The sequence below is a fragment of the Littorina saxatilis genome, linkage group LG16 (genome assembly GCF_037325665.1).
Source record: "Littorina saxatilis isolate snail1 linkage group LG16, US_GU_Lsax_2.0, whole genome shotgun sequence".
NCBI lineage: Eukaryota > Metazoa > Mollusca > Gastropoda > Littorinimorpha > Littorinidae > Littorina > Littorina saxatilis.
In genome coordinates this window covers 26,522,810-26,537,809 of record NC_090260.1, presented here as the reverse complement: position 1 = coordinate 26,537,809, position 15,000 = coordinate 26,522,810, and the positions used below count along the sequence as shown (strand labels likewise).

General features: G+C 42.1%; 1 protein-coding gene across 1 annotated transcript in view; it reads right to left on the bottom strand.

Annotated features, from left to right (window-relative positions):
- LOC138949941 (uncharacterized) overlaps nucleotides 1-15,000 on the bottom strand; it is a 22,814-nt gene that overhangs the window by 7,538 nt on the left and 276 nt on the right. Inside the window, exons 2-9 of the mRNA XM_070321724.1 lie at nucleotides 13,861-13,977; nucleotides 10,083-10,217; nucleotides 9,508-9,651; nucleotides 7,790-7,867; nucleotides 6,571-6,654; nucleotides 5,788-5,871; nucleotides 1,713-1,835; nucleotides 540-677 (exon numbers count right to left, since the gene is read on the bottom strand). Coding sequence (XP_070177825.1) covers nucleotides 540-677; nucleotides 1,713-1,835; nucleotides 5,788-5,871; nucleotides 6,571-6,654; nucleotides 7,790-7,867; nucleotides 9,508-9,651; nucleotides 10,083-10,217; nucleotides 13,861-13,977 — 903 coding nt within the window. The remainder of the gene's footprint in view (nucleotides 1-539; nucleotides 678-1,712; nucleotides 1,836-5,787; nucleotides 5,872-6,570; nucleotides 6,655-7,789; nucleotides 7,868-9,507; nucleotides 9,652-10,082; nucleotides 10,218-13,860; nucleotides 13,978-15,000) is intronic.

The following is a 15,000-nucleotide window of genomic DNA, read 5'->3' as shown; positions in this document are numbered from 1 at the left end:
TTGACAAAGAGACAGGCGAACGAGACAGGAAAGCAAACAGAGAAGAAAACAGGCAGGCAAACATGCAGGAAAAAACACACAAGCAAACAGGCAGGACAATAGAGAGGCAAACAGACACACAAACAAACAGACGGACAGACAAATAAACAGAGAAACAGACACAACCAGACAGGTAAACAGGCAAACAATCAAACAGACAAGCAAACAAACAAGCAAACAAACAAAGGCGCAAGCAGACAGCAACACTGGCAGAGGCAAGTGACAAGGCAAACACACAAGCAAACGAGCAGCCAAGAGAGGTAGGCAAATTAAGCGACCAGGGTTGATGTTCACGAGAAAGCTACCAGCCAGTCGGGAGCCAGCCGCAGTCTTGGATTGTTTGAAATTGAGATTTGTTGTGATTTCAACGAATCAGACACCGCTGTTTCCTCTCTCCCGTTTAGCTGGTAGCCCCTTCCGGTTCGTGCTCCTCCACCGTGGTCAACAGCCACGCCAAAACCACACAACCTGAACCCAGACACTATACGCTGACCGCTCACCACAGCTGTAGTTCCTATGGTCAGTGTCCAGTCCCGCGGTGCAGCGGCAGGTAGAGAGTTCCCCACACACGGCCCAGGGGTCCTGGCATGTTCTGTCCACCCCGTCGCACTCCCCGCCCACCCGGCCTGCTGCTGGAACTGTCCAGTTACATTCCATGATATTGTTGTTGTGGTGTTTTGTTGTCGTTGATGGTTGTTGTTGCGGTTGTTATGGTAGTTCTTGTTTGTTGTTGTTGTTGCTGTTGTTATTTCTGCTGTTGTTGTTGTTGTTGTTGTTGTTGTTGTTATTGTTGTTGCTAGTGTGATGTTGTTGTTGTTGTTTTGTTTTTGTTGTTGTTTTTGTTGTTGTTGAGATATTGTAGATGTGGTTGTTGTGGTAGTTCTTGTTGTGGTTGTTGTTGTCGTTGTGGTGGTGGTGGTTGTTGTTGTTGTCGATGCTTGTTGTTAATGTTTATGTTGTTTTTGTTTTCAAAACAAGGAGTAACGCAACGTCTAAAAACTGCGTCTTTTATGAAATTACCCTAACAATTTTACGAACTGGAAAAAACCCGAGTAAAATCAGATCCGAGTTTTGAGAGGTGCACCTGGTCACTTCCGAGCTGTGCATTGCTCGGGTCTTTTCCTCCCATTCTGTGTTGCAAGAAGATCCTCCTTCGAACACATGATCCTATAAAGTTGAATTTTCTTCGCCTTTCGTTTTGTAATTTGTAGCCGTTTCATTAGAGCGAGCGTGAACTCTTTTGAGCGCAGTCGCATGTTTTCAATTCTTCTGCCGTGAACAATAAGATAGAACCAACAAAAATACAATTTTGACACAAACGTTTGACTAAATTTCACGTGACTCTTCTGCTTCAGAATGACGGTTTCGTGTAGGCTTACAGTACATACATGTACAGGTGTATAGTATCTATTGGAAAAGGTCTACAGAATACATTACCTTGTTAAGCCAGCGACATACAATGTATGAAATACAGTGTGAAATCGGCGTATGGCTGCCTAAATGGCGGGTAAAAACGGTCATACTCGTAAAAATCCACTCGTGCTAAAACATGAGTGAACGTGGGAGTTTCTGCCCATGAACAAAGAAGAAGAAGAAGAAGAAGAAGAAGAAGAAGAAGAAGAAGAAGAAGAAGAAGAAGAAGAAGATACAGTGTATACAAGACAGTGCCTTACAGCACACAGCCCCACTCGTGACGGCCAGGTGTTGTGCAGCACAGGTACAGGTATTGTTGACACAGGAGGCGCCCGCAACACACACCTCTGACGACCCTGCACAGGTCGAACCGTGGCCCACTCCTGAAAGCACAAAGTCCTCGCCGGCATCAGAGTGCTGGCATAAGTGACACTCTCTTTTGGGGTGAAACTCCAACAGAGATTGGCTCGCTTGTGTCTTCCCTGCAAGCGGCTGAACATTTTGTCAGATACGTTTTGTCTAATTAGTGATTGTCTTTTCTTTCTTTATTTGGTGTTTAACGTCGTTTTCAACCGTTCAAGGTTATATCGCGACGGGGAAAGGGGGGGGGGGGGGGGGGGTGGGATAGAACCACTTGTTAATTGTTCCTTGTTCACAAAAGCACTAAGGCCACAAAAAAAAAATTGTCTGTTTAGGGTAACATGACCAAAAAAAGTAGGGTCGATAGGTAGGTAGGGTTTTTTTTTTTTTTTTGTGTGTGTGTGTGTGTACTGTGTAAATTCACTTCTTATATTTGATGAATACATGTTTCAAAACTAACGTATAAATAAAACAGAGAGAAAGGGAGAGAAAGAAACGCCAAATGTCTCTTTTTAGCATTTTTACCTCTTTTTTTTTTTTTTTTTTGAAATAAAAAAAAAGTTTTTGGGTCGGCGCCAAATCGATAGGGTCGGTCGGGTTACCCTAAACAGACAATTTTTGTTTTTGGCCTAATCAAAAAATTGCTCCAGGGGCTTGCAACGTAGTACAATATATGACCTTACTGGGAGAATGCAAGTTTCCAGTACAAAGGACTTAACATTTCTTACATACTGCTTGACTAAAATCTTTACAAACATTGACTATATTCTATACAAGAAACACTTAACAAGGGTAAAAGGAGAAACAGAATCCGTTAGTCGCCTCTTACGACATGCTGGGGAGCATCGGGTAAATTCTTCCCCCTAGCCCGCGGGGGGTAGTGATTGTCTGCTCACTTCAAAGACAGCTATATCTGTGAACGTAACGTATTGTTTTGACCAATAATTAAACGTTCCAGCAACATACCTTTTTTTTTTTATTCTATCTTTTTGGGGTAGTTCTGCGACCTTACACAATCGTACATTTTTAATCAATCAATCAATCAATCAATATGAGGCTTATATCGCGCGTATTCCGCGGGTACAGTTCTAAGCGCAGGGATTTTGTTTTTGTTTTTTTTGTTTATGCAATTTATATCGCGCACATATTCAAGGCGCAGGGATTTGCGTGTGAGATGGAATTTGTTTTACACAATACATCACGCATTCACATCGGCCAGCAGATCGCAGCCATTTCGGCGCATATCCTACTTTTCACGGCCTATTATTCCAAGTCACACGGGTATTTTGGTGGACATTTTTATCTATGCCTATACAATTTTGCCAGGAAACACCCTTTTGTCAATCGTGGGATATTTAACGTGCACACCCCAATGTAGTGTACACGAAGGGACCTCGGTTTTTCGTCTCATCCGAAAGACTAGCACTTGAACCCACCACCTAGGTTAGGAAAGGGGGGGGGGGGGGGAGAAAATTTCTAACGCCCTGACCCAGGGTCGAACTCGCAACCTCTCGCTTCCGAGCGCAAGTGCGTTACCGCTCGGCCACCCAGTCGTTACCGCTCGGCCACCCATTTTTAACGTTATCACTGCGTGAAAGCACGATAAATCAAAATCAAAAAGCGCGTGGGAAGTAAACAAAATGTTTTTAAATCGGGTGTGCAAAATCCGAAACACTGACGAGTACAATATCCTTAGGCCAAAAAAAAAAAGAGGTCTGTTTACGGTAACATAGGCCAAAAAAATAGGGTCGGTAGGTCGGGATTTTTTTTCTTCCAAAAAACCATATTTTTACGTTATTTTGCAAAAAACCCAGATTTTTTTTTCTTTTTTTTCCCAAATGCCAAAAAAAAAGTCTAGGGTCGCGCGAAAAAAATAGGGTCGGTCGGGTTACCGTAAACAGACTATTTTTTTTGGCCTTATGGATGAGACGTGGGCCTTCCATGTGGAAGGCTGTGTGTTCGAATCCCAGCCTGTTGGGTTAACAGTGGAGATTTCTTTGATCTCAACTTATGTGCAGACCTGCCAGTGCTTCATCCCTCTTCGTGTGTACTGTACACGCAAGCATATAAGACCAAGTACGCACGGAGAAGATCCTGTAATGTCAGAGTTATATAAAAACGAAAATACCAAGTATGCATCCTTCACAACGAATGGCGGTGAAACATGGCATCAACGTCATCAACCACCTCGTGCTAATAAAACACGAGTGTACTTAGGGAGCTGCAGCCAAAGAAGAAGAAGTACGACGACGGCTCACGAAGAAGAAAAAGAACAAGAAGAAGAACAAGAAGAACAAGAACAAGAAGATGAGCAAGAAGATGGACCAGAAGAAGAACAACAAAAACAAAGAAGAAACACTAGCGCTGTTGAAAGCGTAGACAGTTCTGTCAAGCCTCCTTTGAGCTTTTGAGGCATGTCATGTGTTGCCCGTTATCGTCACTGCAGTAGAAAGCGAAAGTAGGCAGAATAAATCAATCCGCGTTGGGGCACCATGCACAAGGCTTCCGGTTTATTTTCGCGTTGCTTAATTGTCACGTCGGTGTACTTTATACAGTCTCTGGTCTTGAACCGTTGGCCAAAATCGTGTACACTGCTTCCTGTATGGCGACTTTAAGAGTAAAGAAATTGTGTGAAAGCTTCTTCTTCTTCTTCAGCGTTCCAGAATTTTCTGGTTACGTGTGAGCTCGTTTGCCCATTTGGGTTCCCCACGCTATACTCTGAGAGCATAGTCAGCTTCACTCCGCTTTCGTTGAGTAGGCATGCTGGGTATTTTCGTGTTTCCATAACCCACCGAACTCCGACATGGATTACAGGATCTTTTCCGTGCGCACTTGGTCTTGTGCTTGCGTGTACACACGAAGGGGGTTCACTTAGCAGGTCTGCGCATAAGTTGACCTGGGAGATCGGAAAAATCTCCACTCTTAACCCACCAGGCGGCAGCGACCGGGATTCGAACTCACGACCTCCCGATTAGAAGGCCGATGTCTTACCACCACGCCACTGCGCCCGTCGCGTGAAAGCGAAACAAGTCGCGTAAGGCGAAAATACAATATTTAGTCAAGTAGCTGTCGAACTCACAGAATGAAACTGAACGCAATGCCATTTTTCAGCAAGACCGTATACTCGTAGCATCGTCAGTCCACCGCTCATGGCAAAGGCAGTGAAATTGACAAGAAGAGCGGGGTAGTAGTTGCGCTAAGAAGGATAGCACGCTTTTCTGTACCTCTCTTTGTTTTAACTTTCTGAGCGTGTTTTTAATCCAAACATATCATATCTATATGTTTTTGAAATCAGGAACCGACAAGAAATAAGATGAAAGTGTTTTTAAATTGATTTCGACAATTTAATTTTGATAATAATTTTTATATATTTAATTTTCAGAGCTTGTTTTTAATCCGAATATAACATATTTATATGTTTTTGGAATCAGCAAATGATGGAGAATAAGATAAACGTAAATTTGGATCGTTTTATAATTTTTTTTGTTTTTTTTTACAATTTTCAGATTTTTAATGACCAAAGTCATTAATTAATTTTAAGCCACCAAGCTGAAATGCAATACCGAAGTCCGGGCTTCGTCGAAGATTACTTGACCAAAATTTCAACCAATTTGGTTGAAAAATAAGGGCGTGACAGTGCCGCCTCAACTTTCACGAAAAGCCGGATATGACGTCATCAAAGACATTTATCAAAAAAATGAAAAAAACGTTCGGGGATTTCATACCCAGGAACTCTCATGTCAAATTTCATAACGATCGATACAGTAGTTTAGTCTGAATCGCTCTACACACACACACACACACACACACACACACACACACAGACACACACACACACGCACATACACCACGACCCTCGTTTCGATTCCCCCTCGATGTTAAAATATTTAGTCAAAACTTGACTAAATATAAAAAGATCAGTGGCGGTGACCATGCTCGTGCACGCAGGACGGGAGTGTGGCATGGAGTACTTACTGCACTGGTAGAGGTTGTCACACAGCGTGTCCAGTCTGCAGTGTCCATTTCTCTGGCCGCTACAGTTACCGCCACGGTCAATCCCTTGGACATTTAAACATCATCATCGTCGTCGTCGTCGACATCGTCGTCGTCGTCATCATCATCATCATCATCATCATCATCATCATCATCATCATCATCATCATCACCATCATCATCATCATCATCGCTACAGTTACCGCCACATCATCATCATCATCATCATCATCATCATCATCATCATCATCATCATCATCATCATCATCATCATCATCATCATCGCTACAGTTACCGCCACGGTCAATCCCTGGGACATTTAAACATCATCATCGTCGTCGTCGTCGTCGTCGACATCGACATCGTCCTCGTCATCAGCATCGTCATCATCACCGTCGTCATCATCATCATCATCATCATCATCATCTTCATCATCATCATCATCATCATCATCATCATCATCATCATCATCATCATCATCATCGTTATCATTGTCATCGTCATTTTCGTCATCATGTCATCACCATCACATTCATCACGTTTCCCTCTCTCTTCCTTGTTGTTTTAGAGTGCACGCGCGTGTGTGAAAATAATATGTAGTGGAACCTTGAGAATACGAATACTTCCCCACCGTTGTGATACCTTTTATTCAATTTTCTGTCAATTGATTTTGTTAATTGAATTAGACCCCCCGCTACCCCCCCCCCCCCCTCTCACTCCTGAAATCAAATAAAGACAAATCAGTGTCTGTGACAAATAACTCACTACATCTTCGGTCGTTGTCACACACCGCCCCCTCGATACACAGGTCCTTCGTGGCACCAGAACACTTGCTGCCGAGGCCGATCTCTGCAAAACACCCATCACATCATAGTCCTGGGTCTCATCTTTATTTGTCTGTCTATCGATTATAAAGATCTTTGGTTCGATTTACTTATGAATGTCATCCTTCGTTGGAAACTAAACCTTCACAAGATTTACCATTTTTACATTTAGTCAAGTTTTGACTAAATGTTTTAACATAGAGGGGGAATCGAGACGAGGGTCGTGGTGTATGTGTGTGTGTGTGTGTCTGTCTGTCTGTGTGTGTGTGTGTGTGTGTGTGTGTGTGTGTGTAGAGCGATTCAGACCAAAATACTGGACCGATCTTTATGACATTTTACATGAGAGTTCCTGGTAATGATATCCCGGACGTGTTTTTCTTTTTTTCGATAAATACTTTTGATGACGTCATATCCGTCTTTTTGTAAAAGTTGAGGCGGCACTGTCACACCCTCATTTTTCATTCAAATTGATTGAAATTTTTGTAAGGCAATCTTCGACGAAGGCCGGACTTCGGTATTGCATTTCAGCTTGGTGGCTTAAAAATTAATTAATGACTTTGGTCATTACAAATCTGAAAATTGTAATATTATTTTATATAAAACGATCCAAATTTACGTTCATCTTATTCTACATCATTTCCTGATTCCAAAAACATATAAATATGTTATATTTGGATTAAAAACAAGCTCTGAAAATTAAAAATATAAAAATTATGATCAAAATGAAATTTCCGAAATCGATTCAAAAACATTTTCATCTTATTCCTTGTTGGTTCCTGATTCCAAAAAGATATAGATATGATATGTTTGGATTAAAAACACGCTCAGAAAGGTAAAACGAAGAGAGGTACAGAAAAACGTGCTATGCAGCACAGCGAAACCACTACCGCGCTGAACAGGCTCGTCAGTTTCACTCGGTTATGCACAAGCGGCGGACTACGGTCATTGTGAAAAAATGCAGTGCGTTCAGTTTCATTCTGTGAGTTCCACAGCTTGACTAAATGTAGTAATTTTGCCTTACGCGACTTTTTTTTTAATTCTTGAATTTGGAACGTAAGCAGACTATCTGGTTTGTATATCTCCTGAACTTATTCTTTAAATTATACAACTAACTTTCACAGCGTCATCATAAATGTGAATGCAAAAACTTTGTGACTCACTGCAGATTATCCCATCGCACTCTGTCCCTGCAATGCACTCCTCTTCCTCTCCTGTACACCTTTGACCTGCAATCAGTTCTGAAAACAACACAGCGGGTCAGAATAAAAATTGTCTCAAGTTATTCTATACACACCCACCATCCTCCTCTCCCCGTTCAATGGGAAAGATAAGGTAATTCTTCTTCTTCTTCTGCGTTCGTGGGCTGAAACTCCCACGTACACTCGTGTTTTTTGCACCAGTAGAATTTTACGTGTATGACCGTTTTACCCCGCCATTAAGGCAGCTATACGCCGCTTTCGGAGGAAGCATGCTGGATATTTTCGTGTTTCTCTAAACCACCTAATTCTGACTTGGATTACAGGATATTTTCCGTGCGCACTTGGTCTTGAGCTTGCGTGTGCACACGAAGGGGGATAAGGCACGAGCAGGTCTGCACATAAGTTGACCTGGGAGATCGGAAAAATCTCCACACTTAACCCACCAGGCGGCCGCGACCGGGATTCGAACCCTCGACCTTCCGATTAAGAGGCCGACGTCTTACCACCCCGCCACAGCGCGGCCCGTCATAAGGTAATAAATTGCTCTGCTTATTTCTCAGAACGTCCAACGTTATTATTCAGAAGAAAACAAAATGTCATGAAATCGTTTTGTCTGTTTCGCATATAATTAGTATGTCCAGCGTAACGATACAAAACAAAAAATACAGGTTATGAAAATGCTGCACAATTTGCAGCGTGTCAAATTCGCCACAAGGTCGTCACCTGCATTGAGACAATGGTCCTCCTCCTTCCCTCACTCTCTGTTTGCTTGTGGTTCTGTTACTTGGACTGGGTGGCCGAGTGGTAACGCACTTGCGCTCGGAAGCGAGAGGTTGCGAGTTCGACCCTGGGTCAGGGCGTTAGCAATTTTCTCCCCCCTTTCCTAACCTAGGTGGTGGGTTCAAGTGCTAGTCTTTCGGATGAGACGAAAAACCGAGGTCCCTTCGTGTACACTTACATTGGGGTGTGCACGTTAAAGATCCCACGATTGACAAAAGGGTCTTTCCTGGCAAAATTGTATAGGCATAGATAAAAATGTCCACCAAAATACCCGTGTGACTTGGAATAATAGGCCGTGAAAAGTAGGATATGCGCCGAAATGGCTGCGATCTGCTGGCCGATGTGAATGCGTGATGTATTGTGTAAAAAATTCCATCTCACACGGCATAAATAAATCCCTGCGCTTTGAATATGTGCGCGATATAAATTGCATAAAAAAAAATATTTAAAAAAAAAATAAAATCCCTGCCGTGCGCTTAGAACTGTACCCACGGAATACGCGCGATATAAGCCTCATATTGATTGATTGATATTGATTGATTGACTTGCAACAAACGAGAACAACAGCAGTCACCTCATATTGTTTGTCAGTTTAACACACGTGCTGGGTTGATACCGTAGTTTTTAAGTTATTTCATCTTCCAAATGTGCCACTTATATAAGAGGCTAGCAGCAGACTCTATCACCCTCTCTTTGCGTCAAATAAATAATTCTCTATAAGTCGTAAAAAGGCGCGCGTACACAGACAGACAGACAGGCAGACACACTAACAAAGCAACACACACAAATACATATGTACACAGAAGCAAAGATAAGACTAATTTAATCTTGATATATCAAGTCGAAACACTACTGGCCTCATACACAATAGGACCTGTATATGCACAGCCAATACTCACTGCACTGATATCCGTCATCTCTGGCGTATCCTTCATCACACTGACAGACATCCCCTTGACCAGTGCACTTGGCGTGACGATCTTCACAAGCCGATCCTCCCGCATTCGCTTTGCACTCTCCCCCTGCCTTCTTCTCTCTAGGCTCTGCCGGGTATATAGGGTGAAGGGTATAAATCAGACACTTGGACATATGGACATACAGATAGACATACAGACAGACGGACAGATAGACATACTGAGAGACAGAAAAAAAATGCATATACATGTCACAACACACACACACACACACACACACACTCACACACACTTACGAGCACGCAAACAAGTACGCGGTGTCTCTGTCTCCCTTTCTGTCTCTTCTTTCTGTCTCTGTCTCTCTGTCTATCACAGACACTTAAACGCACGCACGCACGCACGCACGTACACACGCACGCACACACACGCACACACACACACACACAAACACACACGAGCACGCACGCACTAACCACATACGCTTTCTCTCTCCAAGTTTAGGGAATAGGTCTGAGAGGAACCTAAACCCTTAATAGTCAAAAATAGCCCCTGGCTCTCACCACAGGTACGAGAGTGGTTGTTGAGAGTAGCAATAGTGTTGTTACAGCGACACGTGTAGTCGAGACAGGTTGCTCCCGCTACACACGTGTTTAGGTTGTCGTCGTTCTGATAACACTCCCCGCCCTCTGGTATTCCTGAACAAAGAACAAGTCGCGTAAGGCGAAAATACAATATTTAGTCAAGTAGCTGTCGAACTCACAGACTGAAACTGAACGCAATGCCATTTTTCAGCAAGACCGTATACTCGTAGCATCGTCAGTCCACCGCTCATGGCAAAGGCAGTGAAATTGACAAGAAGAGCGGGGTAGTAGTTGCGCTAAGAAGGATAGCACGCTTTTCTGTACCTCTCTTTGTTTTAACTTTCTGAGCGTGTTTTTAATCCAAACATATCATATCTATATGTTTTTGGAATCAGGAACCGACAAGGAATAAGATGAAAGTGTTTTTAAATTGATTTCGACAATTTAATTTTGATAATAATTTTTATATATTTAATTTTCAGAGCTTGTTTTTAATCCGAATATAACATATTTATATGTTTTTGGAATCAGCAAATGATGGAGAATAAGATAAACGTAAATTTGGATCGTTTTATAAATTTTTATTTTTTTTTTACAATTTTCAGATTTTTAATGACCAAAGTCATTAATTAATTTTTAAGCCACCAAGCTGAAATGCAATACCGAAATCCGGGCTTCGTCGAAGATTACTTGACCAAAATTTCAACCAATTTGGTTGAAAAATGAGGGCGTGACAGTGCCGCCTCAACTTTCACGAAAAGCCGGATATGACGTCATCAAAGACATTTATCAAAAAAATGAAAAAAACGTATGGGGATTTCATACCCAGAAACTCTCATGTCAAATTTCATAAAGATCGGTCCAGTAGTTTAGTCTGAATCGCTCTACACACACACACAGACACACACACGCACACACGCACACACGCACATACACCACGACCCTCGTTTCGATTCCCCCTCGATGTTAAAATATTTAGTCAAAACTTGACTAAATATAAAAACAAGTCGCGTAAGGCGAAATAACAACATTTAGTCAAGCTGTCGAACTCACAGAATGAAACTGAACGCATTGCATTTTTTTTCGCAAGACCGTACACTCGTAGCATCGTCTGTCGACCTCTCGTGGCAAAGGCAGTGAAATTAACAATCCAGAAAAGCGCGGTAGCGGTTGCGCTGAGGAGGATAGCACGCTTTTCTATATCTCTATTCTTTTTAACTCTCTGAACGTGTTTTTAATCCAAACATATCATATCTATATGTTTTTGGAATCAGGAACGGACAAGAAATAAGATGAAATTGTTTTTAAATCGATTTTGGAAATTTAATTTTAATCATAATTTTTATATTTTTAATTTTCAGAGCTTGTTTTTAATCCGAATATAACATATTTATATCTTTTTGGAATCAGAAAATGATGAAAAATACAATAAACGTAATTTTGGATCGTTTTATAGAAAAAGTAATTTTAATTACAATTTTCAGATTTGTAATGACCAAAGTCATTAATTGATTTTTAAGCCTCCAAGCTGAAATGCGATACCTTCTTCTTCTTCTTCTGCGTTCGTGGGCTGAAACTCCCACGTACACTCGTGTTTTTTGCACGAGTGGAATTTTACGTGTATGACCGTTTTTTACCTCGCCATTTAGACAGCCGTTTTCGGAGGAAGCATGCTGGGTATTTTCGTGTTTCTATAACCCACCGAACTCTGACATGGATTACAGGATCTTTTTCGTGCGCACTTGGTCTTGTGCTTGCGTGTACACACGGGGGGGGGGGGGGGGGGGGGGAGTGTTCGGACACCGAGGAGAGTCTGCACACAAAGTTGACTCTGAGAAATAAATCTCTCGCCGAACGTGGGGACGAACTCACGCTGACAGCGGCCAACTGGATACAAATCCAGCGCGCTACCGACTGAGCTACATCCCCGCCCAAATGCAATACCAAAGTCCGGCCTTTGTCGAAGATTGCTTGGCCAAAATTTCAATCAATTTTATTGAAAAATGAGGGTATGACAGTGTCGCCTCAACTTTTACAAAATTCCGGATATGACGTCATCAAAGACATTTATCGAAAATAATGAGAAAAACATCTGGGGATATCATATCCAGGAACTCTCATGAAAAATGTCATAAAGATCGGTCCAGTAGTTTACTCTGAATCGCTCTACACATACACACACACACAGACACACACACACACACAAACACACACACACACACACACACACACACAGACACACACACACACACACACACATACACACACACACACACACACACACAACCACACATACACCACGACCCTCGTCTCGATTCCCCCCTCCATGTTAAAACATTTAGTCAAAACTTGACTAAATGTAAAAAGAAGAAATACGGAGGAAAAGAGAGAGAAAAATAAACCTATCCATTAAAATGATATGTGTCATTTCGGAAACTTTCTCTTATAACTTAGGTACAGGTCAGCTAATAACATGTTGTTTTTATCGTCAATATTGATTGCGTTAATATCTAGCAAACGGTCTGGCGGATAAAACACGCGTTGCAATCCCTGATGTGAACCCTATAATTTCTTCTAAGGCTTCATAATTTACCTCCAAGACGGTCAGCCGGACACAGATCTAAAATTGCACAGAATAAAACCGAACAACACAACAAACAAACAGGTGACTGTATGGGCGGGGATATAGCTCAGTTGGTAGCGCGCTGGATTTGTATTCAGTTGGCCGCTGTCAGCGTGAGTTCGATCCCAGGTTCGGCGGAAATTTATTTCAGAGTCAACTTTGTGTGCAGACTCTCTTCGGTGTCCGAACTCCCCCCCGTGTACACTACATTGGGTGTGCACGTTAAAGATCCCACGATTTCATCTCACACGGCATCACTGCAGAGCGCCTAGAACTGTACCCACGGAATATGCGCGATATAAGCCTCATTGATTGATTGATTGATGAACACATTTGCATTTAAACACTAAAAACAAACATTTCCTTCTATCACAAAGCCACTGCTAAAGCTTGTCATTGACTGGGCAAAGTCGACGAAGCGAAGCATGCTTCGCGAAGCTGGCCGCACGGAGTTTTAGCACGGAGTTTTCGGTAAAAAGACTTCGCAATGTCTTCGCGAAGTCGACTTCGGGCTCCAATAATCAATCAATCAATTAATCAATGAGTCTTATATCGCGCATATTCCGTGGGTACAGTTCTAGGCGCTCTGCAGTGATGCCGTGTGAGATGAAATTTTATACGGCCAGTAGATTGCAGCCATTTCGGCGCATATTTACCTTTCACGGCCTATTATTCCAAGTCACACGGGTATAGGTAGACAATTATTAACTGTGCCTAAGCAATTTTGCCAGGAAAGACCCTTTTGTCAATCGTGGGATCTTTAACGTGCACACCCAATGTAGTGTACACGGGTGGAGGTTCGGACACCGAAGAGAGTCTGCAAACAAAGTTGACTCTGTGAAATAAATTTCCGCCGAACCTGGGATCGAACTCACGCTGACAGCGGCCAACTGAATACAAATCCAGCGCGCTACCAACTGAGCTATATCCCCGCCCAATAAGGACCGCCTGTAACGAACGTCAATGGAAATTGGACCAAATTGTTTACCAGAAGGCTAGCAGCAATGCGTGTGTAATACTACTATGAACTGAAGACAGAGAGAAGATGACGACAAAATGACACTAATCTTGTGATAACGCAGAGATAACATGCACATGCATGGGAAAAAAAGAATCAAAGCGTATGGGACTTACTGCAAATACTGTTACTATCACACACTGCATCGCGTCTGCAGTTTTCTTTTCTGTTACCGCTGCAGTCTTCGTGTATGTTTAAGCCTGAAAAAAGAAGAATTCGGGGCAGTAATACAACTTATGATTTTCTGTAGTCCCAGCTTTTTACACACATATGAAGTACCTTTCAATGTCTCTGAGATATATGTATGAAAAAGAGCTGACATTCTCTCGGGCATCTCAAACCAACGCAGTCCTATAAAACAAATATTGAAAATTGCAATCACATTGGTACTTCTGCCTCATAAATGCCTATCCAACGGCGCGCGCACAGACACAGACACAGACACAGACACAGACACACACAGACACACAGACACAGTCACACACACACACACACACACACACACACACACACACACACACACCAAGAACATGCGAGAGGGAGATAGACAGAGAGAGAGACGGAGAAAGAGAGAGAGAGAAAGAGAGGGAGAGAGAAAGAGAGAGAGAGAGAGAGAGAGAGAGAGAGAGAGAGAGAGAGAGAGAGAGAGAGAGAGAGAGAGAGAGAGAGAGAGAGAGAGAGAGAGAGACAATGACAATGACAAATCTTTGTTTTTCGAGGGTGACAAGAATAAGCATAGATATCCTTTTTTGCATCTGGCCCTCGCCCTAAAGAGGGACTAAACTATTTTACTATAACTATGACTTGGGAAAAAAAAAGGTTACATAAAAACATCATTAATGGTAGAACATAATAAGTTTATGTTCATGAAGCGCAATATATAGAAGCATTGTAGATCATAAGGTAGTGTTCAAAACTGGGTATAAAGCAATGAAGATAAACGCAAAGTAAGCATACTTTGCAACAAAACATTAGCTCAGCAAAACAATGTATTACAGAGCCAAATCTTCGTGATTTTGTCACAAATAAACCATAATTCCGATAATGAACAACTGTATACAAAGTTAAAGAGAACATACCAATCAAGTTTATTTGTTCATAGTGTTCATTAAATGGAAAGAATATTTGGTTCTAAAAGAATCCGTATTGGTCAGATTGCCGCCGGGCGTCCGGAAGAGCGTTCAAGAGGCTGCTTCCTGAATAAACAAGACTTGATTTAAATAGGTCTATTCTAGCAAGAGGAGTGTTTAATTTTA